This window comes from Falco rusticolus, chromosome 10, assembly GCF_015220075.1.
Source record: "Falco rusticolus isolate bFalRus1 chromosome 10, bFalRus1.pri, whole genome shotgun sequence".
In the NCBI taxonomy this organism is placed as follows: domain Eukaryota; kingdom Metazoa; phylum Chordata; class Aves; order Falconiformes; family Falconidae; genus Falco; species Falco rusticolus.
This window is the reverse complement of record NC_051196.1, coordinates 10593028-10618179: the sequence shown is the minus strand read 5'-3', so window position 1 is coordinate 10618179 and position 25152 is coordinate 10593028. Positions and strand designations below refer to the sequence as shown.

The window sequence follows — 25152 nt, the reverse complement described above, 5'->3', positions numbered from 1 at the left end:
TGGTGTTACTGTTAGAATTCACTCTTTCGAAAGCATGCAAAGAACCAAGTCTAGTTACTTAAGATGAAGAAATAAAACGGTCTTTCTGTGCATCCAATACATGACAGCAAATGGCTTCCTAAGCAAGAAAAAAACTGCCTTTGTGCCACTTGTCCTCAAAAAATAGAAAGGAAAAAAGTCTAGGGGAAAGAGAAAAAACCTGGAAAGATCACATGAGAATATAGTTCTTCTACACTAACACCCAAATACAATGTCCATTAGATCCTTTCGGGCAGACCCACTGTCGAAGAAGAGTCAGGAAAAGCATGGCATGCATACCTCCAGGCACAGTACATCTGAGGAAGGACAGGATGCCACCCTGCTATTGCTCCTCTGGCTTCATCTGAGAGCACGCAGGAGGGCCAGCAACCAAAACCAGTCAGCCACTATGCTGCCCTCGGCTGGAAAAGGAAGAGATGGCAAAGTAAAAGAATGATGAACCAAGAATTCACAGAGGTAATGCCACAGAGTCACAGATCAACGATGTGTTTAACGTTGGTAACTATATAGCCAGAACCCAGATTTCACACAACTGCCTCCTCTTCTGTACTATTGCAGACCTGCTTTAACGACAGAAGATCTTCCCTTTCCAATAAAAGCTGCAAAAACGCTCTAATACCCATTGCAAAGGCTGTGTGAGTGCATCACCGGCAATGCAGCTGGACTCCCAGCACCTGTGCCCATGCACACATACAGTGCCGGACTACCATTTCAGAGCTAACCACAAAGATTTACAGGTGCTCACGTTAACCAAAGGTCAGAACGAGATATTTTTGGACATAGACTTTTATTCCAAATACTAGGCCAGTGCCGATGAACAATGCAATAAGCCTTCATTTGTTTTCATGTCACATTACAAAGACGGTATTTTTACTTACACGCCAACAGAAGGTGGTTTATACGCAGATTTTAAGCAGGCAGGGAACCTGAGCCTACCTCGGTACTCAGGCAGGCTACTAGTATCCTACCTTTTGACTGTAGGATTCAGGAGAGCCTCACGGAACTGTCAAGAATTAAAGCGCAGTTCATGTAAATTTTGTAAAAACTAAAACACAATTCCATGAACTCCATTGAAAATATTTTTTTAAAATCAGATTTCATTTGCATCACAAAACACTTCACATTATTGCTAAAGGATACTGGCAGCTTACAATACATTAAAAAGATACAACAAAAGCAAAATAAGACTTGTAAAACCATACTAGGAGAAACTCAAAAGGTCAACATCGTGCAGTGAAGTAAAAAGTACGTACCCTAACAATCAGATCATATACAAATAATTTAAGGTAGCATTCTGAATATGTGAAAGGAATTGTTTGTAAGAGATATCTATATATCAGCATTTAACCACTGTGTTTAATAGGGCTAGCACAGCTGATACCACCTATAGTGCGGTTACAAAAGGTCCCAGCTGCTCATATGTTTGGGAGTTTCTGTTTTTTAAAATGCAGAGAAAGAAACAGCCTGTGTTCAAGAGAAGCACCTCTTTTTGCCATTGTCCTCCCACCTTTTTATTTTTTCACTTAACACTCCCACCTGGTATCTTTATTTTAAATTAATAAGCAGATAAAAACTTTACAGGTATTTTAAGTCATCTTGTTCCTGTTACGCAAAACAGAATAGCAACCAAGTGATTAGACACATCTGCCCCCAGCATAGTTAAACTGAGATAGTCAGCTAATAGCAACTTCCACCATAACTGAACATTAACAGACTTCCATAATGCAGAATTACAAAGGATATTCCCCCTCCATTGCTCTCTGAAGACCTCTTCAGAGAGTTTATCAAAGATAGAACACGCACACTCTATCAATAACGTAGTACAGCTGTGCCTTGCACTTAATCTGAATTTGTCCATAGTCCCTCCACCATGAAGTATTTTCACATTTTCACAGAAAGCTCATGCTTCAGGTTATTTTGTGGGATTTTGCCTAAAACTTTACAGTGAAGAGGAGAAACTGGTGAAAAAATGTTTACCATAGTCATTTGAGAGTAAAGGTAGAGAGAGATGTTTTTTACCCTAGCTACGGAACTAAATTCTATTGTTAAAAAAATTGTTGAGTTCTAAACTAATGTCATCTAAAAAGCAGGGTTATTGGCATCAAATGCATGTAGGGGAAACACATCTTGAAAGACTTTTGCCATTAGTATCAACAGAAACAAAATGAGATATCTTTCTTACTTTCTAGTTATTTTGTGGACCATTGAGTGAGAAGGATTAAACTTTTATACTATCATACTGATCTAGTTTCTAAACACTAAGACTCCGCACAGAACAGTCTGCAAAGCTAATTGCAGCCTGTCATCCCAATTTCTTGTGTAAGCAGCCATTTGGGCATCAAACAAACCTCTATTTACAAGTACATGTGCTCTGTTTGCAGTATGTGGATTACACAGTACCTCTTTAATTACATTACATGTAATTCATTCCATAACACAGCTCAATAGGATAGCTTCTAGCCATTCGCCAAAGTTCTTGCATGGTGCCAAAGGCCCTTGGCCTGTAACACCTCTCTTTTCAAACACTTCTATCTGTTGAATCAATAAACAACATGCAATTTGTTAAAAAAGCAACCGTATGAAAAATATTCTTTTCCCAGCATTTGGATTGATTCGCTCCAGTAATGACTAGATAATGTTCTTCTGCTCCTCAGGGTTGCACCACTACTGCCACTGCCTAGGTCCTCTCAGAGTCAGAGGTAACACTCGTTGACCTTAATGGAAGGATGAGTGACTGCCCCTTCTGTTGTTTTATACGGGCACTTATTTAATCTCATTTCTGCAGTGTTTTTATGCTCTCCAGTACTACATTCAAGGACATGCTTGGCGTAATGTACACGGTCACTTATTTTCGTTTTCTTTCCTTCTAAGATAGATTAACAGAGTGTCCTGCAAGTAACTTGTGTCTGCCCCAAGAACACACATGTAAAGCCAAAGTCTCAACTTGGGTAAATCAGCAGTAAATTCACCAGGGTAAGTAAGTATCAGGTACTTCGGAATCTGTTCACCAATCATGAACTAACACACTCTCACCAAATTCTGCTTTCAGTGACATTTGTGCTTTGCAAGTGTTCCACAATGTGGTCCAGCAGAACTGCTCTTTTGGCAGTCACACCGTGAAAATGGGGAGATCTACAAACAGGAGAAAAATAAAACAGGGTAAACTTTACAAAGATCATCAAAGGCAGACTGTAAATTTGTCGAAGTGGACTCTGCTGTCATGATGCGTCAGTTCATGCCTCCCTACCTCCTCCCAACTCCGAGAAACAAAGCAGCAAAGCGGCAGTAAGAAAAACATATCAAATGACATAAAAAAATGCAACAGAGCAGGGAATAATAATACCTGTGGAAGAAATAACATTTTCAGAAGTGACTACTGATTTAATTTGTCTGTTTCTGGGCATTTAACTAGGGACGGTTTAAACAGCCAAGATTTCAGAAAGTGCTGGGCACCCAAATATAAAAATGACACCCTGGAAAAGACCTCACATTAAGCATCTAGCAATAGCAAAAGGATGCATTTAATTTTATTTTTTTTTATACATACCACTACTATTAACACTTTGCTTGATCCAGTCAACAAAAACACCGACATTTGTGTATACTCCTGGGTAGCTCTTCCTTCCACATCCCAAGCCCCAGCTAGTGATTCCATGAAGGGTGTAAAATCCTGAGTTATCTTCTGAAGGACAAACTAATGGGCCACCAGAATCACCCTGCACAAGGACAAAGGAATCTTGTTATGAGCTAACAACATTCCTTATGCTTTTAAAATACCAGTTCAGTTACGAAAGGTCCCAGCTGCTCATATGTTTGGGGGTTTCTGTTTTTAAAAGGCAAAGAAAGAAACAGCCTGTGTTCAAGGGAAGTAGCACTTTTTGCCCTATGAGTAATTAAAATCCTACTATTATTAAGGAGTCTTTCGCTGTAAATCACCTACAGCCTGTTTGCAAGAAAACAGCTTTAAGTGAGGTTTTAACTTTCCAGAGGTTTTAACCCCTTTTCAGAACCCACCATGGCCATACCCCAAGTGTCAGAAGGCAAAGGTGATGTGTGCAACTTACTGTGCATGAGTCCTTGCCTTCTTCCAGAGGGAATCCAGCACAGATCATCTTCTGGGTCACTTTAGTAGGAAGATTTATGTAATAGCTCCGACATGCATCAAGCACCAGGATGGGGACTTCCAGCTGATGCAGTTTTTTCCCCTTTTCTCTGTCTTGAAGTAAAAGACATCTCAGAAACCAGCAGAGGCATGAATTTGTGATTCCACAAAGAAGCTTTGCTCTTCCCCTTTTCAAATGGTCTCAATCCAAATCATCTGATTCCTTTCCTCCCACCCACTTCCCTGCATGTCCAGCTGAACTTACGCAAGTGAAAACTTTTTAACGTTTGTTCTCCCCAAACTAACGTATAGACAGAATGAATGTTACAACACAGAACACAGTATTTAAAACACAGTTATAGCATGCTCAACCTTCAAAACAGCAAAGAGTGCCTACCTGCTTCGTGCGCACCCCATCCTGTGACAACGCACACCCTCGAGGGCTGAACCGCCTCCTCCTGGGCAGCGGGGAGGCACACCGGGCGCACGTAATGGTTGAATTCTAAGGGCTCAGTCAGTTGCAGTAAGGCAATATCAGAGTCCATAGTGGTCTTGTTAAAACTTGGATGTATAATATACTGCTTGACTGACCTTTTCTAGGAAAGCAAGGACATTGACATTTTCTGAATGCCTTGGGAATCCAAGTCAGGAACTTTGGTTTCCTAAGTTTTCAGGCCAAATACAAGATGCATGAATAAAGAGGAGGACACGTTTAAAAGCAGCTGCTGAAGCCACCGGGTTTCTTATATTAAGTCAAGATTATGCTTCTTGGACATGAATCAGGGAACATGCAGGAAACTCCATCCAACAAGTGTAGGCAGAGGGCCTTGGAAAAACATTTGTCCAGTCTGAGCAAAGTGGAAGGTTGTGCCCCAATTATTTCTGTCTTAGTAATAGGCACCAGATAATCTAAAGACAATACACTCCTCATTCACACATTCTCCAAGATACTGAGCTTTAGAGTTCATTGCTGGTGGAGGCACAAATCTGTGGTGACAACTTCTCTGACAGTCACACAAATGCTGTTGTGTAAATGCAGATTAAGGTCAGCATGCAGGCTGTTAGATGGCTGCATCATCAACATTTTTGGAGATGCATTTACATTTAAAACTATTTTATAAGATTGATTTATATTTTATTATTAAGCAGAACTTATAGTACCTGTCTGTATTCTTGCTCCGTAAGATCATGAAGTCCTGTTACCACCATCCATAAGTCTGTGTATAGTTCCCTTAAAAAAAAAAAAAAAGAAAAAAGAAAAAAAGATACGTACGTTCTCAGGTTGGTATAATATAATATTTATTCTTGAAACCTATGAATCTTCAAACCTCCACCACCCAAAACAGATACTAGGGCCCTACGTATTCCTGGGCCAATAACTTCTGAGGCCCATACTCCCGTGCAAATCTATGGAAATCTTCCCACTGACTTCTAGAGAGCATGAAATATTCTCATGCTGAGGCGCCCATACTCCCGTGCAAATCTATGGAAATCTTCCCACTGACTTCTAGAGAGCATGAAATATTCTCATGCTGAGGCAACAGGACCTTTCAAACATATAGTGAACTGAGGGAAAGGTCACTTTTATAAGGACTGGGTGTGCCTGATGCAGAACACAAGGCCTACACAGTCTACATCATCCAGGGACAGTGGTGGTCCCTACCTTCTTAATAAAAAAATGCGTAATCTTCAAAACATTACTACCTATCAAATGGTATCAAGAAATGCAACAGCAATATTTCATTTCATCCTTTGGTTTCTTAACCAAACCCTCTTCACTGCCTGAAAATCTGTCATAACTCCCTGATGAAATTAGTTGCGTAGAATCGTTAAGTCATGTATGCAAATTCTAATGTGATGGCTATGTGCCATAGAGAATTCCTCCTTAAAACAGCTCTTAAAGCAGTACCATCAGCCAATGCTCCTGACACAGAATTTTGCAAACTGACATTTAGAAACTTGGAAGCCAATGCCCAAAATTCAAAACAGCACTTGCATTTCAGATCCCCAGTTTTGTGGGGGTGGAGAAGAGAATCAAAGAAATGGAGAACATAGACGTCTAGGCATCTTTGGCATTCGGGGCGTTTGAAAGCTGACCCTCATTTTAAAGTAATTACAACTTTATTTCAAAACAGGCCAGAATACCTAATTATCAGCAATCCTGGGAGGATTTTTAAAAAATATTTTAGTTACCCAGTGTATGTGAACTTTAAATTAATGTACCTGCGATTAATCTAAACTTCAGAACAGGTACAGCCTAAGAGATGAATAAACAAATTGCAGTTTAGAAAGTCTTTTAAAGAATCCAAAAGTCACGTAGACTACCCTTTTGTCAATAAAGACAGAAAAATTTCCATGTAATCTGATTTAACAGCTTGACACGTTCTTAGTAAGGGAATGGCATCAACACTGTGCACAAAAGCCTCCTGTATGCCCTCCAAAATCTACACAAATTCAGTCATTTTTTAAATTTTTGTATAGGTTGATTCCACCTGGACGAAACATGCTCTGTAAATTACTGAAACACTAGGAAGTTACCTTAGAGTCAGTGATGGATGACAAGGTATCTTGTCATCTCTTCTGAAAACTGATCTTAACAAAAATGAAGCCTACAGAAGCAGGCTACTTACTTCCTTAGTAGCCACTATGATCCTAGTACGTGTGTGGAGCAAAAGAACCAGTGCCAATGTGAGCTGTAAGTAGGTGGTAACCGAAATTGTGCCAGCAACCCTGGGCAGAACCACCACGCTGCAGAGATGCACCACACAATTACAGATGTTCCCAAGGAAGGGGTCATCCCAGTGTACTTACTTAGAATTAAAGCAGTGAGCAGCTGTGACAACCCATTCTTTGGCAAGAACTGCTCCTCCGCAGATATGCTCATCTGAAATTTGTACACTGACCTGCCAAGGCCATGAGTATGGTACGGCTTCTTCACCTCCAATTATCCTACTGAAGATGAACCTGGGCTGATTTGAAGGCATACCACAAATATCATCTGAAACAGAAAGCACTGATGTGTCAAGAAGTCTTTAGAGGTTAAGATTTGGAGAAGCAAATAACTGTCCATTTAAGAGTAATCCCACAACTTCTCAGGCTTCCCTCTTCCCCTTTTTTGCTACATCTTTCAACTTAACTCATTACAAAGGATCCAAATGTTTAGAACTAGCATGAGGAGATGATCTTAACAAAAACAGAACTTCCCAAGATGAAAGCGACTGCTTACCTTCACAAGTTTTAGCCTCAAATCTACAATGAATATGGACTCATGCCATTCTCCTGGCAAGTACCCGGGGCGTGGGGAGTAAGGGAAGTTCTAAAATACTGGTTATTATTTTCAACCACTCTGTACTTTTTGCAACTACTTTCAAACCAAGTAGGCGTAAACTAACATACAAGCTAAAATAATGTCATTACATTGCTGAAAATGACTTAACAAGATGAAGGAAACACAAAAAACATAGGTTCTGCTATTCTAAAGCCAAAGCTAGAAGTGTTACTGTTCATCTTTTTATTTCCTCAAAATATCTTAATGAAAAATTCTGAGACAACTGCATCCATTAAATATTTGGAGAAAACACCATTTAAATTATAGTCCAAAAGGTACTCCCTATTCCCATGAAGAAAATGTAACTTAGGCTTACCTGTTGTATCCTGTATTTCTTCTTCAATCATATCCACATCTTCAAATTCTTCTTCACTAGTTGAATCCAAAGTGTCTAAATCTAGCAAATAAAAAAAGCAAATGCATTAGCAGGCTGTCTTGAGTGATATTTTTATTACAAAATCACTTTTATTTCCTTTATTATAATTTCTGTAGAAGGAATAGGTTTCTATTGTAGGGATCTGTGCTATTAAATCTTTACATGGTAGTAAAGTGCCATTTAAAATGCACCAAAACACTTTTACACAAAATAAAACTCTCAGGGTTTGGGTAGATTCATTGTTTCTCTTCACTCACTCAACAGACCCTTTGTTTAAATGCCTCAATAAGTTCACAATACAGTTATTTCACTGAAACAATTTGTTAGATGAAAATAATTCTGAACGGCCAGATTCACTGAAAGGCCCTTTGTGCTGCCCCGAAGAGGCAGTTTCCCAAGTTACTTTTATTACCTGACACATGAACAAACGAGATTGTAGCTCTGAATCCTCCAAAAGTCTCTGTCTCATCAGAGTGAAAGACAACCAGCATCACAGCAGAGGAGCTTAGAACAGGTGCTGGGAGGGCGAATCCACAAGATTTAGCTAAAGATGAGAAAGCAAAGTCTCGCTGCAGATTATCACGTACTTTTCAACAGTGGGTACCCAACAGTCTGTGTATTCCAGCTCTCACACAGGAGGGTAAAACACAACTTTGTACAAGAGAGGAACAAAGATAAGCAGACTGAGGCTGAAGGACTGTTCTATTACTCCTGACAGTCTGTCCTTATTCAGTAATTATCTCAAAGAACAACAAGACTCTTGCATTATTTCACAAGAGTCTATTGCAGCACTCACACTCATCAGTTGCCATTACATACAGAACACACTGGAAACATGATTCCTCCGTATTAGTGTTTCAACACCACCATCTGCTAGTACTAATCCCAGCAGCAGCATCAAGCAAGGGCTGAAACCAGCTGATTGGGACAGGTCTTCCTCTCATTCAGCGTAAGCCAGAGGAATCTCCAGCAAGGTGGCAAGAACTACAGGAATGCTCATCTGGAGTGAAGACCCTGGAACGGAGACCTCACAAGTGCTTTCTCTGACTAACCATTACCATAGGAAAAAAAAATAATAATGTGTTATGCCCTTTTCTTTATTTACATGAATTCAGAACTGAATTTCATATAGAATTTATATACACAAAACTACTCTGTTCAATGTAGCTTTGCCTCTGTAAATGGAACAGAAGCAGCAATAACAGCAAGTATTTTTCAAGGTACTGAAACTAGTACCTTTAACATCATCTAAGACTACTGAAGCAAATAATTTTAGACTGTAAAACAGGGCTAGTAAAAGTTGTAGAAGAAATAAGTCATCCCCAAAGTATGTCAAAAATCAAAAAAGTCAAACCAATTTCTTCCTGTTTCCCCACATCTTCATACACAGTCACGGCATCGTAAGAGCAATCTTCACTCTCTTCTACTTCAAAAGACTGGTATGTAAGCTTTAAATAAAAAATGAAAAGGTGAACCTTGTTGTTAAATTCACACAGAAAAATTTCAAAGATCTACAGCAGGGTCTTTAGTATTCTCAACGATTCCTTCAGGGTTTGGTTTCTGTGACATACAGACCTCTCACAGGTGGTACATAACATAGTGCATTTGCTACAAGAATCTGTCACGATGAAATTTAAACCAGAAAATCCTGTTTTACTGTAACCTAAAGGAGAAATCAGAACCTATTGGGCTTTTGAAATGGGAAGTTCTTTCTCTTAACTGCATCCAGCAGCATTATTCAAGCTTATTTGGCTTGATCTTGCTTGCCCTCAGCTGCATAATTTCTTGTTACCTCAGTGGTGCCTACTTCCATTCTGTAGCCACAAGAAGGACTCATATTATACCTTGATGACATGGTCCTCCGGCGCACAAATAATCCACTGACAGTCTGCCATGTTGGTGTAGCGCTCTGGATAGTGCATACTTTGTAACACTCCTTCTTCAAAAAGGACAGCTAAGGACTCACAGCCAGAATCTGGAAATCCAGGAAAACAAAAATAGAGGTACCGTGATTTGTTATTAACGCATTCACCAAAAAAAAAAAAAAAAAACCCCAAAAAAACCAAAAAGAAGAAAAAAAAAAAAAGGAAGATAAATTAAATCCAGAAAAAGTCTTGTGGTGTTTTCACACAGCTGAGAAAGAGCAGCAAGCCAAATCCTTCTGTTTGAAAAAGATGCAAAGAAAATGTTTAATTTTTTCCCAGGCAGAAGAACAAGTCAACCCATGACTATAGCGTTCCCTTTTCACTACAGGCAGTGCACAGCACTGCAGGCACAGGCACCTGTGTGGGGTGAAAGAAGAGCTGGATACCAGCATGTCACAAGAACATTTGCCAACTTTCTTTGGAGAGGAAAGTGGAGACGTAAAACATAACCACAGGACATGTCCTCCTGAGGGACTATACAGTGGGAAGGCCCCGCAGAGAGGATTCCTCCCTACACTCCGCCCTTACACTCTGCAAAGGAAAGAAACTAGCTGGAAAAGCTGCAGGAACAGGTACACAGGTGTCTGTCTGTATCTAGATTGCCCAGACTCAGCAGATGGCCCTTGGGTCTGCTCTCTAACGAGAGTGAACCACTCTGCGCAGCACAACCGAAAGCAGTTCTCCATGACATGTATGTTAGCATTAGTGGCCTGCCTCCGGGCCCCTCCATGAAAGCATGCCTGGGACTAGCAAAGCAGCTTTCATCTGGAAATGCTGCTCAACTGACTAATGTTATTGAGTGTTAAAGCATCCTGAAGTAGGGAAGGAATGAGATCTCATATAAAGTGGAGAGAGGAGGTAAAGTTAAACACCATCTCACACCTATCTCTTTCGGGCATCCCAGTTTCTCCACAATTTCACGCAGCAGCTTAACCACACTAACCTTGGCCATAGCACCATCCACACAGAAACATCATAGAAGCTTCCTCTGATTTATTTTCTCCTGAATTTTGTCTTCCAGGTCACCACCCGAGTGTGCAGACAGGTGTGTTACTTAGACTTACCAGGAAGAATATCTGGTGTAAGAGCTTTGTAGGTCATGGAAAAACCAGTTCCATAATCCTTGCTGTCAGAAACAAATTTCAGCCTTATACTACTGGAGCCAACCAAAATAGGTAATGGAAGATCTCCTCCGCAGAATTTCCCTGAAATATTAGAGAATAATCACTGTTTAAAGTCTTTAGTCACTTGAGAAAACTTGCATGTACCATTTAGCTATAAACATTTTAGGCTGAAAAGGGTATTGCTTATTCATTCCTCTACATTCCCTATTAATCCACTAGCCCATAGAGATGCAAACTATTAATGACTGAGAATCATTGACACCAGCAAGTTCTATGCTGACACAGTTCCATACCAGGCGTTTTCCATTCTTTTCTCCTCCCACACTCTTTGTCTTTTATTTTAGATCATATGTCACAAGGTATCCATCATGAAAACGTAAGTAAAACATAATCAACCGCCATGTCCTCATGGGGTGTACTTGCTGTTAGAATAAAAAGGCATACTGACGGCTTATTTCAAGGAATAAAGGGAGCGCAACTCACCAACAAGTCTGTTGTCTTTTGAATAGACTGATAAAGAATCATAGTCACAAAACGTTTCTGGCTCTATATCAAAGTGGGAAAACCGAAGCAATATATAATTCCCTTCGGGTACAAATAGAGTCCATACACACAATCTGGAATCACAAACGAGTTCCCATTCACAAAACTGCAACAAAAACCAACTACACTGGTATAGGGAATAGTTTCTGAGAAAAGACTGCGATCTGTGTACTTACTGGTGGTTTTGATAGAACTGTTTGGGACTTCCAGGAAAATGTAATTCTCCTTCACTGTCAGGGAGTTTGCCATCCTGAATGCTACAAAATGCTGCATTGTAGAATTAAAACAAAATAGAAGGAATCAGGTTTGACACACATGCAATCATTTGTTCCACCAAAAAGCTCAAACATCTAGAGAATATTGTGAGACTCACAAGAGTGTTTAGCCATGCCTTGTTTCTGCGGGCAGACTAATGCTGGGTCTTCTCTCTGCTCTCTTTTATTTGGAATTATGGTAAGTCACTTTTAAAACGCATAATTTGGGAGCAAAAACGAAGCACTGCCAACACACTATCATATTTTATTGCAAAATAGCAGCCCTTGCTTTTTACATTAAAGAAACTATTTGTTAAATGAGGATTTCAGTATAAATATTTTTCAGGGAGGGAAAACACATACCTCAGGACATAAGAAAAGCATTCATTGCAGCCCATTTGTAATAACATCCTTAGTTATGTTACAGCAGGAGGCTTTTGCAACAGTACAAGATGGTATTAAAGACACTTTAATAGAAGAAGCAGAAGCTTTCCTCTCCAGATCAGTGTCACTAGAAACACAATTACTTACAAAAATTACCTCCTCTTGCCTTTTCTTCTCTTTGCAAGGTAAGCCAGTGAGACGTTTATCAACAATTATGTATATGCAAACAAATTCAAGGAGTCATGTACTTAGAAGATTATCTTACCTGGAGCATCCTGGGAAGACCAGTAACAAATTTCAAAAAGACAAAACCAGCACTTAAATACCCAATTCTCACTGGCCACAGCAAGTCTATACAAACTGACCATGTGCCCAAGCTCATTTATCATCTGAGAAATCTCACTCTAGGCTACTAAAAGTAGAATTTTAAGATCTACTTCACAAGAGTTGTTCGTAGTATCTTTATGTGACCTCGTACCTCAACAAACAGAGCATCCAAAAAGAACAAAAACGTGGCAGAATCAAAGTAAGACTTCAATTTTAAAATGTTACATTTGGGGTTGTGTTCTGTGGGGGTACTTTTTTGCATTTTATTCATCGAAATAGACACCAGACAAGTAGACAGATTCATCATAGACTGCACAAAAGTACTACTAATTTAACTCATATTTTCCATTTAGAATCTATATTTTTTTCACATAATCAGCTTCACTAGATTTCATGTATTGCTTGATGTTCTGTTCTACATTTTCCCCATTAATTTATTTACATTTCAATAAAACCATGGCTTTATATGTGGAACTGCCTTAAGGAAAATTCCTTTTTTAAATCACCAGTACAACCCTACCTAAGTAATAATTATTTTTTTTACAGAACCAGGAGGAAAAAAAGTATATATTTAAAGTATACATTAAAAAGTGCTTTGATGAGTCAAGTTTCTTCACATTTCTTCCTTCAAGTTTATATATCAGACTATTTTGGGGTCTTTTTATGCTCCAACACAGACAGAAGATACTGAAAGAACACCATACTCACCTGTGGAGCTTTTCATTTTCAGATCTAATGAAGGAGGGACAGGGAAAGGGGTGGAAAAAGAAGAATAAATTACTGTAGTTTCGTATTCACAATGTAGGCTATATTTTTATCTGTGTTAAATGGTAATTTTATACAGCTAGCACTAAGGCAAATTCAAATGCTTCTTGGGGACACAGTACCTTCAATATACTAGTAAATTTTCAAGTTCAGGCAATGCTGGCTTTGGAATAAACAATTCTGGAGTAGCCACTTCTAGAATTAACCATACATTGCATTGATAGGCCACCGCTCAGTCTGAGCCACATACTATCTTTCTATGCACTTGCTGAGTAAATACTACACATTTCAGGTAAGGGTAGCAGAATCTAACTGCTAGCATCGTATCAGAGACATTAAGCTTGACAGCAATTACGGTTAAGATCTTTTGCACCAGTGTGACTATAAAAGAGCTAGCAAGCAAAACTCAGTGCAATACAATTGAGAACTGTGTTTTCACTTTACCTATCAAATCACTTTTTTCTTTTCACTGGAGCCAACACACTTGAATTACCGCAATAGCTAATTGTATTTTTCCCTGATAATAAAATGGGCCAACTAGCAAATTTATAATAAAAAGACCCTCTTTTCTTTTTTAAAATTTAAAACCAAAATATTTTTCAGAACCTTTTCATTTTTCTCCGACATCATGACCATTTCTTTTTTCAATCACCAGTTGAAGCTGATTTCTAATAGGAAAGATTTAATTTTTTTCCCTCACAATTTTTTTTCTAGCAAAACCTCTTAAACACCCCTCCTCAGTTTTTTCTGTTCTCTGCATAAATTTTAACACAGTCTCTGATAACTTTTAATGAGAATAGCCCAAACTGGAAGAAAATGTTTCTTAATGTTCTGAGTGAAGTTCACCCGTGGACAGACTGTCATTTATATCTCCAGCTCCATGCCTTTGGAAGTGATGGATAATTTTCATACTGTTTCCCTGCACAGAGGACGTATGTAGCCTTTTGGGCAGAGTAAGCAAAAGCCCTTCTGAGAGCTTTTCCCCAGGCAGTCAAATGTCTGATCCAACACATTTTAGCTGAGAAAAATGACAAGTAACTTTGAAGAGGTGTGTATGGAATTTCAGATACTTTCAACTGGTGAATTTCCACTTTAAAATACCAGGCTAACTGGCTAGCTGGATAAAAGGACCATTCTTAAAATAAAAAAAATACATACATGCCCACACACATATATATTCCAAGTAGGAGGCAATGTGGAAGAGAAGCAAACATTTGCAATGCTTCTAATTAAAGGCACTGTGAAATGCTATAGTGCTTTGCTAGGAAAAATGGGAAAATATAGGTGTTACATCTTGAAAAAGATAAAATTAAATTAAGTATTATTATGAGACAGAAAAGCTGTGACAAGTGAGAGCCACATTACTGTGAAGACTTAATACCAGCACTCATGTTCTCTTGAATCCAAGAAAGCACCGCACTGAGGTCTGTGAATATTCCCGGAGATCCTCTGTCATAATGCTTCCTCTTCTCATTACTTATCCAGCCGCGAGCACACCCCATGCCCCACGAAATCACACCAGCCAGAGTCCAGGCACCATGCTTACGTCGACACAGAAGAGGGCCTCCTGAGTCTCCCTGTAAAAAAACAAGTCAAAGCCCACAACTCACAGCCTACAAACGCACGTGTACCCCGCTGAGCAAGCCTAACAGAGTTCACTGCGTTCTCTTTTGAGCCATACTAACAAATCTGCAAAGTGGGGGATAGTAATTTTATAACACCTGTGAAGAAAGAGGCTTTATTTTTTTGTTGTGTTTAGTCAGGATTGTCAAGAAGGGGAAAGACAAGCTTATTCCCTTATGGGTGCACATCTGTTGTGTTTGAGCATGGAAAAGGGAGTGAGGAGCTTTTTTTCTTTTATCCCCCATGACAAGGAACACTTAACCTTTATCTCACTTCCTTTCCTTCCTGTAATCCAAGGTAACCTTTTCTACTTCCCTCCTCAGGATCTTAGCAACATTAACTGATCAATTTACCAAGTGTTCTGAAGTTAGAAAGCCCTCAGCATTATTGCACTAGGATACACTCCAAAACTGCTCTCAGGTACCTGTCATACAGCTCATACAATAATTAAAATGGAATCATGTAATTAAGTGCATTGCCCCATACAGAACCTTTGAAAAAATTCATATGCCAGAATGCACACGCACCAAAACAGACACGCTCACTCAGTCAGGCACAAAGTGTGAGCTTCTGAGAAACACGCTTGAGTACACGACTAAGTTCAGCTCACCTGGCAGGCATCTCTTCCTCCATCAGGAAATCCAGCACACATTATAGTGTCACCTTGGATGGGTTTCTTTAAAGTTGATAATGCTCTTGAGCACTCCTTGTTGTTTAGGATTGGTAGATTGACTTCATATAAGACCTGAGGGAGTACTCCATCTGAAATACAAAAAAAAAAAAAAAAAAAAAAAAAAGAGCAACCCAAAAACGCTCATAAGAAATGCTGAAAGGTGAACTTAAAGTTACTGCTAATACACAAAAAAAAATTAGTTGGAAGCTTGCTCCAAGCCATTTTATGGTTACAAGCACGTTCTGATAAACATCCAGTTTTGCATACAAACACAGTTTTACCTGAATAAATTTCAAAATGTTTCCAAGTTGAAACACAGGGCTATACATTCTAGTGAGCCATTCTGAAGTAATTCACAGGCAGGCAGAGAAGCTAGCTAGAAGATCCCATTTTGAGATGACAATTCTTACGACCAGTTGATGGTTTCTTCTGGTCTGCCTATGACCTACGCAATCAGGCTCTTAGCTTCAGAAATTTCAGAAATAAGACACTGAGAAACCTGAATGTCAAAGAACAACTGGAGTGGCTTACTCTCATTTAAACGGCCCCAACCACAAGCAGTGCAGATGTATCCTGCTTCAAACTTTTCCCCTGGATCAGGAAGACATGCTGGCAACACTGAAGAACCTGCCACACAAGGACATGAGTTTTATTGATAACTATTTGAAAGAACAACAACAAAAAACTTCCTTTCTCGGTCAGTTGTTGTTTGTTTTTTTTTTTACTAAAAAGTATTGTTATTTTTGTGGCAACTGAAAAATTAATCTGGCATTTGACAGTCGATCTGTGCCTCCACTTCATAGTGTTTTGGAATGGAAAAGAAAGCCATGAGCACCACAAGCATCAGCCCAGTTTAAACTTAGCTGCTATCACTATTAGAAAAAGTAGTTGCTCACATTTGTGGTGGCAAAGAAAAAGCAACCTCATGATGTGAGCTGGAGTCTTTGGAAGAGCAAAGTGTCGGGTGGACTCTCCTATGCACCACTTTTATAAAACTGATGTGAAATAGCCTTCCAGAAACCTGGCCATAAGGCAAAGTTAGCATACAGCTGAGAAATGAGATGGAAACAGACCATGCTGCCACCATGGAAAATAATCCCTGCTGCAGGAAAGGAAAGGAGGGCAAACAGCAGAGGGGGGTGAGCAAGGGGCAGGCAGTACTGCCGTGTGCTCTGAGCTCTGCTCTGCCTTTGGCTAGCTTTACTGCTCACCAGAGGCAGAAATCTCCACCTACACTTTAGATAAAAAAATAAACACACCTATCTGCTCGAATTTTCATCTCCCACATACAAAGAACAATACCTTTTCCTTCAAGGGAGTATTAAGTCTGAAGAAGACATGTAACTCAGCTGATACATTTATCTGACTTACGCCTGGTATTTTAAATACTTCAGTTGCAAAATACACTGGAGACTTTTAGTGGTATAATCTGACAGCTGTGAAATGGGTTTAAACCAAGTTTCAAGGCTTTTCACAGCACCTGGGAGAAGCAAAGGCCTTAACCTTCACCGCTGACAAAGATCACAGGTAACTATGGCCTTACTGAAGTTGAAGGCTCCATCCAGCTTCAGAAGGGCAATGTCATAGTTCATCGGCCTTCTGGGGTCGAAGCTGGGATGCTTAATGGCGTATTTAACAGGGAGCGTCTGCTCGCCGGTCTCCCTGATCCTCAGATCATGCTCTCCAGCAGTGACATTCAAGTACTGGAGTAGGTTTCTGTAGAACAGAAAAACCAAAGTTTAGCTACAGAATCCTTAAAATGAAAGAAAAAAAAAAATTAGTTGTATTTAAACAGAGAAGTTATTACTACTCGTACCTAGTACCTTTCATCTGCAGGTTTTAGAGCACTTAATATGTATGGTCAGCAAGAGCCGAGCATGCCCCACAGCAGAAAATCAGGAGATGAAAAGGACTGAGAAGAAAAATCTTTTTGCTGCACTCCTGACTGTGGCTTGGTGGTCCACCAAGCAACCAGGTCCTCTTACTATGTTTAAAAATGTTCAGTCACACTACTTTTTGAAGGAGGAGGGAAGATTTGGACACAGGAAAGTACAGAAAAAAAAGACTACTTCTCTAGCATTCTCAGTTTATACCTTAAAAACATAGTGAATCCTGCTCCGGGGCTTCTAGTACCAGACCAGATGTGTAGCAAGGAAACACAAAAGCGATTATTATGAACGTTTTATCTTCCTTCAAATTTATTCACCCAACTTGAAGAATAACTTTTGTGTCAGGAGGCTTTATGCCGATTTAGACACTGCCTGTCCTTCTGTAGTTAATATAAACTCTGCAGTTATTGGCTAATTTGACCAAGATGTGATCACATACCAGATACAGATGAAATTTGTAACTCCAGGTGAACCATAAGTACAAATATTCAGTATTAACTATAAGGGAATTATACCTCAGTGAAGCCACTACAGAATCAGAACTGAAAGCTTCCATACAACATTTACAGACTTTATTTATTTTTTTTTAGCACTAAGGCCGAAAATCATCAGCATGCAAGAAAGAGGCGAGTACTACACCCATTCCCCATTTAAGTGTATATACTCTGCCAGATGTTACCACTAAAAAAATAATTTGCAGTCACCTGATCAATATAATTAAGTACAGATTTTTACCTACACTTCCAAAATCAGTCTACACCAATCCTTGCAAGTTTATTTCATTCTTAATTATTTTTGAGATGTTCAAAGGTTTGGGGGTTTTCTCCCTTTCTGTTAAAACATGGAAAATATTGGTTACAAGTAAAAGGGTAGCACCTGTAAGTAGTCACCACCAAGATGCTACAGCACACACACGTATTTACAATCAATGTTTTTCTGCACCTGCAGCCTGCTCCTGAAATATCACATCCATACCTGTCTAAGATGCAGTGAGCTGCGGTGACCACCCACTGAGCAGAAACAATGGTGCCTCCACAGAAATGCTTTTGACTTCGTTTCAAGGAAACCTGCGTCACAGAAAGAAGGCATGCCAAATAAAGAAAATCTTTATATCTGCTCTGACTGCATTTGAGGAAGAAAGGGGAGAGTACATACAGGTACTCTTGGTGAAGATTCACGTAGCTAAAGCACATGCTGCTTTTTCAGCAAACACACTTTCATGGCATTCTTACAGTCCTTGAGCCTAAGAGATCCTAAACCCTGCTGTTCTCCCTCCAGCAGTGATTTTGGTGCCTGCATAAAAGCAACATACATGTAATAGATGCCAAGTCACTGAGGTACTCGGCATGCTGTAAAGGTCACTAGTTAGTTGAGAATTTTTCCTTTGCAGGTCACTGGGAGCACTACAAATCTGAGATGCCTAACAATAAGGGGCTGGCTCTACCTCCTTTGGTGACCTATTTTTGAGCAGTTTCACCCATGCCTCTCTATGATAAGCTAATCTACAGATGCTCTTTCATAAAAGATGATAGACAAAATAAAAAATTGTAAGGAAAGGTTTATTAGGGAGTAGGACAGGCTCTGTGTCCTCTCCATCTGCTTCGCTGCTTTTCATAGAAGGAGGGTGGAACTCAACAACACACCGTAAGTGTCAGTAAGCACACAGTACAAGTGTTTTCTGCTTTTGTCATTTCTATGAAAAGTCAGGACTTTTCATAGAAATATCTGAAGATAAAGCCACATTTGCTCGTGCAAACCTGCCACGGATGTGTGCCTTGTTTCACCTGGCTTCCCCCAACAATCCGAGTGAATAGGTTCAGGTAACTCCATGGTTTTGCCTCTTGAACCTTCTGCCCACACTTAGGATCTGAGGAGCAAAAGGGAGAAAGGAAGGAAGGATTCAGTCTGGATGTAAGGTTTTCCGCTTTTTTGGTAACATAGAATTGGAAGGCATGGCCCGGCACAGCGGTCAGTGCAGTCCCTCTGCCATGACAGGAACCACGTCTTATAATTCCTAACACAAACTGCCCAGACCAAGGCTAAACTGGGCTAACAAAAAGGCAACATACTTTATTTTGCAGAAGTTCTCCAAACCAGCACTTTTTGGTTCAATTGTATCACAAATACTAAAATTTACCTTCCTTGAGCAAATGCATGTGTGTATATGTACGTATTTTAATACTCTTGTTAGGTCCATGCTTACTTTAACTTTTTGAATGACAACATTCTCTTCCAAGCAAGTTTCAGAATTATTTTGGCATTAAATCACTGTTTTGTTATTGCTTTCAGAAATCTCTTTACACCCACCATTTGTACTTAAAATATTTTGGACAAACAGGGTCAATATGCACAACATACAGACCCTGATGACCAACAGTGGCTGAATTTCTCAAGAACATCTATTACTGCACCAACTTTATTTCTTCTTAACTCACTATTATCATCACCTACTATGGCTAAGTGAAGCTGACAATATTTGTTTGTAAAGGAGTCTATTTAGAGAAACAAGTATCTGTGGTGATAACCACTGATTTGGCAGTATTTTAGTAAAGACAGATGCAAATTCTGCCAAGCAGCACACTGTAACAGAGGAATTTTTTGTAGTGTACTTCCCAAACCCAACAGTGGCCACAATTATTATTTTTTTTTCTTAGAGCTGTATGAAAAGTTATTGAAGCCAAACGTATCTCTAAGACATTTTACTACAAATTCTGTTAAACACTACATTGGGAAAAAATTAACATCCATAAACCTGGAACGTTTTGTTGTTTTGGCAGATAGGTTGCTGTATTCAGAGAACCTATACGTGTATACACTGTCTGGAAATCACAGGATCCTCCAAACTATAAAATATAGCTTACAATACCTGCAAAAAGGGTTTTGTAATCATCCTCAGGATTAGCACGGCTAACGCAAGTGATTAGAGTGTCACAATAATGCTGACACAATGCTAGTTACCCTAGCTTTCAAATAAAAAAGGCTTTATATAGAAATGATCCAGTTCATTTATCTGATTTTTTTCATTCTTTCCTAATTCTCACTGCACCCACCTTTTTCCCATGGGCAAAAAACCAGTGCGGAAATGGGAAAGAGAAAACAGAGACAAAATTTTAAAAAAAGGGGTTAGGTTTTACCAAAAGGAATTTGGTACTGGGAAAATGGGCAAAAATAAATAAAATTTAAAAAAACAGATTCACAAACTAAAACTTACCTTTTTTCTTTCAGCATCAAATATGTCTATTCTCCTAACATGCGAGACTGGTTTAAAAACTGCAAGTTAATAATTATATTAATATTATACCAAACATATTATCTGTATTTTGACAGGCTAAAATCTACAGTGCCTTGATATTTGTAAGCCCAAGAGATTCCCGACTGCTTCAGGACCAGTGTGTTCACCAGTTGGATGAGAGTTTTCTATGTAAACTGCATCACATGCACCCACATGGCAGGATGCTGAAGCCAGTGAAAACCATTCTACAGAATACTGTGCTTTGGACTGCTTAAGTGAGCACCTTATTAAGACGATCCAGAAACCACACCTGTTTTGACAGCCAAAATAGAGTTTTTACAGTGAAAACAACTGACGGGCAGAATTTTGGAAATTAAGCTGTAAACTTCCCTTTTTTAATACTGCAAATTTAAAATGGGAGCAAAATGGTTTTGCTAACAGCCAAGACATGATTTCCATGCCTGTTCACTATAAATCAGTAAACCTTCATGAAGGAGACACGAACAACTGTTGTCATTAATTGTCTAAAAAACAAAAAAAACACAAAAGAATGCTCTGGATTTGAAGATGTAAGACAATGGAAGAGAAGACTCACTGTACTCTGTTTGCAGCCCACAGATAACATGCTAAACCATGACCTTCATTAAATTGCTGCAAATCTGAAAGTATTTATTTAATTAATCATAAATCATTTTTATTTAATGTTATTCATTCCAAATCACCAAGGAATCTGACAAAAGTTTTGGAAGAATTACTCATTAAAAGATAACACTCAGTTACAGACCTGGATTGGAACAAAAGCAAAGAATGAAAACTAGACCGATTATACTAATGCCACCTTGTGTCTAGGTCTGCAAGCTCTTAGGGTCAAAAACGTAGAGGGTGAAACTAGTGCAGCTTCTTTATTTCAGGACCGATTCCCATGCTTGTCACTGCCTAAGAACAAAACCGCTAGTACTTAGAAAACTGTTAAAGCTCGAGTGAAATTTTCATCCTACCTTTCTGAAGAGCAGATGGTGCAGCATGAAACTCTGCAATACAAACTATCCCTGTCAGGAGTAACTGCAGCTTACCAGGGGCCGTGCACATCCTGGGGTGCTAAATGACTGAGAGAAGACAGGGAGAGGCTTTATAGGCAAAAAGAAACCCAAATACTACACTGCAGGAGAACAGCAACTAATTGAAGTAGAAGTTACTCATTAAACCAGCCATAAAGAACTTAACTGCACAAGTAAGTTTTTGAAATTTAACAGAGCATGATTTTTTTACATGCCATTACTAAAGCCTTTGCTGTAAAATACTAGATAAAATCCTCCCCAAAACAAGTTTTTTTCAGGCAAAATGACAAAATGAAGTTACTATTGCATGCTTTGCCAGCATCAGCTTATCCAGGCTGATGTTGATATCAAACTGGAACACACATGAACAGAACATGAATTGCTATTTGCCCCTACAATTTCTACAGCTTTTGAAGAGGCAATACTTTTTATTTCATGCACAATTTGTATTTAGCCCAGCTTTACAGACCTGAGAAATATACCAAAAGCTTATCATTATGTTGGCACCATGTTCGGTGTTGTATAAGACAAAGGTAGCTCTCTGCATCAAAGAGTCATTTATTTTTAAAAGAGCAGTGTTTACATCCCTTTTTTGAAAGGCAACTAAGGACGACCAGGCTCAGCCTTTTAAAAATCTGTCAGCAATCAGCAGCACCAGTTCCAAGTCACTTTGATGGCTCAGCTCTGCTTTTAATAGCAATTTAAGTGCAAGTGTCTTTTTTAGGATTTGAATAGCCTTCTAAGGTACACATCAGCAGCTAAATTAAAAGTTTTCACAAAACAAAAAGCCTAAGTTCAATTTACCTGCAAATTCACCACTTAAAACTTCGATCAGTTTTAGCAAGTATTGCCTGACTTGCAAGTGACTGAACAGAGCAGTAAATACAATTAAAATATTATCCAAAGTTAAATTCATATGAAATACGTAAACACCAAGTAAAACATCACAGTCAAAAGAAGCAATAGATTTACTCGGGAAAGAAATATTCACACAAGACAGGGAAAAACACTGGGGGTTTGTTTGGGGCTTTGTTTTTTTCTTGGCTTAAGTGGTTGAGATCCTCAGCTTCCTCCGTCTTTGTAAAAAATAATTCAGTATTTCTACCTTCTGTATTCTCATAGCATCCATAATTTTCACGTGGGAAATGCATCCAACTTTGAAGACAGAAACACTATGTAAACAATAGGTGCATGTTAATACAAATCTCAGTCTTTAACACCTTCATAGTCCTAACTTATCAAAATTACATTTTTTAAAGATGCCAACAGGTAAATGCAAAATAGATATTCTTTTAAAATAAGGTGCAACAGTAATTAAACAGTTTCTCTTTTTGTGGTTACCATCACAATGGACAAGATTTTTTTATTTTTTTTTTAATTCTGCACAGGCTCCCAATGAAAACAATTTATACTTGACTCATTAGCCCCAGTCTATTGAATATTTTCTGTTATTTGACCAAGGATTTTGCAATACCCCACCCCAACACACCATCAGTCAACATTTCAACAATCATTTATGTATTTATTTAATTCTAAGTTTTTGTTGTTCTTTTCCTCTACCAGTGAGGCGACAACAAAAAACAACTTTTACTCTAAATAGACAATTTCATAACAAACAACTGAATACAAACCCTGTCCTAGAAACTCTGAGTTGCAGCTGTTCTTTCTGTTATAAATATACAGAACATTTTAAGACTGCGGTTTTCCCACTGGTCCTGTGGAGATCCGTAATTCTGCAACTTCTGAAACCTGCATCACCAATAACATTCCAGCTCAAATTTAAAACTTTGAAGGCTGCTTTCTTTCATTAATTCATTTGTATTTTGCAGGGACAAAACCCCAAGCCCCCACAATCAGTTCCATGTGCAGTAGAGCTCTCTGATTGCCCCCATAACAACATCCTTGGGAATAATGCCATCCAACAGGACGATTACAAACAAGAATAAATCTCTGCAGTTATAAGGGATGCTGTGCAAACTACCACCGATGAGAACGAGAAACATTCGGCTCACTGGCAAATGGAGAAACAATCAGCTCATTTCCAATCAGTTAGAGAGAGGCAACACTTACTCTGCAGCAGCCAAAGAGGTCAGAAAGAAAAAGCATAGACTGGCACGTTCTGTACAACCTGCTCCTTATCGGGGATGGCAAAAGAGAAGTGCAGGCCTTCTTGTCCTACTATTCTTTGTTCTCCGCTTTGCTACCTATTTATCTTTCTCCTGCAGCTGTTACCTTTATCTTGAGTGCAGACAGAGGCACTAATGACTTCACCTACTCCCCCTACTGAATAGCTGCTATTGCTCCTAAAACCCTGCAGCTTTGGCAGGCAGTGCAGCCAGCATCATTCCTCAGAGGCAGGCAAAGGTCACATCTTACAACTTGATCTCCATCCACGCATTTGCTTGGAATCTCAGTGTAGAGCTGGCTTTGTATCCTGTTAGTGTCCTGCACCTTTGTAGTAAGAAAAACAAAGCCACTAAATCACTGACTGTCCAAAATGGCCTGATCCATGTTTTAGCAGGTAGAGCCAGTCCCTAGCCTCACAAGAATGGTGCTGATCAGTGCTACTCGGTCTGGCCTGTCCCTTCTTTTGCTGTGCACTTGGAGAATAAAATGCTTGTAAATCAAAGCATGCCTGATGCTGAAGAAATGTATACAGCTGCTCCTTCCTACAAGGTTATTAAAACATTAAACATGCATGCATACAAATAAGTTTCAGACCAAGAGAAAGCAAAAAATATAGATAATATCCATCACCAGAACTTTCCAGAATGGTGCTCTGTTCTGATTTTGAGGAGTTTTTAAGGAGGTCAAGGGCTGGTAGGAGGGAACACAGGCTGCTTTTCAGTGAAGGTTAGCGGACTACTGAGATGGACAGAGTGCAAGACACAAAAAAACACTTTCTATTCTTGTTAGAAAAGTTACTTCGTGTTGCTCCTCCTGGCCGCGGAGGCAGAAAGATGGAAAATGCATTTACCTAGTGACAATGTGAAGTTTAAGAGAAGAGGGAATGAGGAGTAAAGGACAGAAGTTGGGGAGGGTAAAACAAGCAGTAAATGCCAGTTAGTAATTAACCCATTAGAAGATCAGTAGAAAAGACACATTGAAATTGGACTGGTTTTTCTTGGCTTTGCTTGTAGCTTGGTTTGGGTTTGTTGTTTTTTTTAAAACACAATGAGCTGTGCTTTCAAGGGTCATCGATCACAGACAAACAGTTTGCAAGGTCACTGGCTGGAAAACTGGAAAACCTATTAGCTCAATAAAATTAACGGTTTCATATTTTAAACAAGATATAATGTCTTGAAATATTTAAATCCATAAATCTTGTCATGCATGTATTACATTTATGAATTCAGTAGTTTTTAACTGAAAGCAGATTTAGCTTTAATGGGGATTAAATGTATTTGATAGTTGTGCATGAATTTTGATTTTCCAAACTTACTTTTCACCAGTTTTAGGCTATTGTAATTCCAATTACTTGATTCAAATTATGCCCGGGTTTGATGTAAC

General features: G+C 39.1%; 1 protein-coding gene across 6 annotated transcripts in view; it reads right to left on the bottom strand.

Annotated features, from left to right (window-relative positions):
• Positions 1–25152, bottom strand: part of OVCH2 (ovochymase 2) — a 39555-nt gene that overhangs the window by 1722 nt on the left and 12681 nt on the right. For 4 of the 6 annotated variants that reach the window (XM_037402330.1, XM_037402331.1, XM_037402334.1 and 1 more), the window contains 21 exons: positions 21583–21690; positions 19110–19219; positions 18328–18419; positions 17007–17179; positions 15995–16090; positions 15401–15552; positions 14549–14744; positions 13111–13134; positions 11614–11704; positions 11378–11511; positions 10835–10975; positions 9690–9820; positions 9200–9293; positions 8258–8389; positions 7786–7866; positions 6953–7139; positions 5303–5372; positions 4539–4737; positions 4104–4255; positions 3587–3755; positions 319–3171 (listed from right to left, as the gene is read on the bottom strand). In XM_037402330.1, coding sequence (XP_037258227.1) covers positions 3149–3171; positions 3587–3755; positions 4104–4255; positions 4539–4737; positions 5303–5372; positions 6953–7139; positions 7786–7866; positions 8258–8389; positions 9200–9293; positions 9690–9820; positions 10835–10975; positions 11378–11511; positions 11614–11704; positions 13111–13134; positions 14549–14744; positions 15401–15552; positions 15995–16090; positions 17007–17179; positions 18328–18419; positions 19110–19219; positions 21583–21673 — 2538 coding nt within the window. In that variant the 5' untranslated portion in view covers positions 21674–21690 and the 3' untranslated portion in view covers positions 319–3148. Of the gene's footprint in view, positions 1–318; positions 3172–3586; positions 3756–4103; positions 4256–4538; positions 4738–5302; positions 5373–6952; positions 7140–7785; positions 7867–8257; positions 8390–9199; positions 9294–9689; positions 9821–10834; positions 10976–11377; positions 11512–11613; positions 11705–13110; positions 13135–14548; positions 14745–15400; positions 15553–15994; positions 16091–17006; positions 17180–18327; positions 18420–19109; positions 19220–21582; positions 21691–25152 lie in introns of those variants that run through there. The other 2 variants (XM_037402335.1, XM_037402336.1) reach the window with 2 other exon arrangements.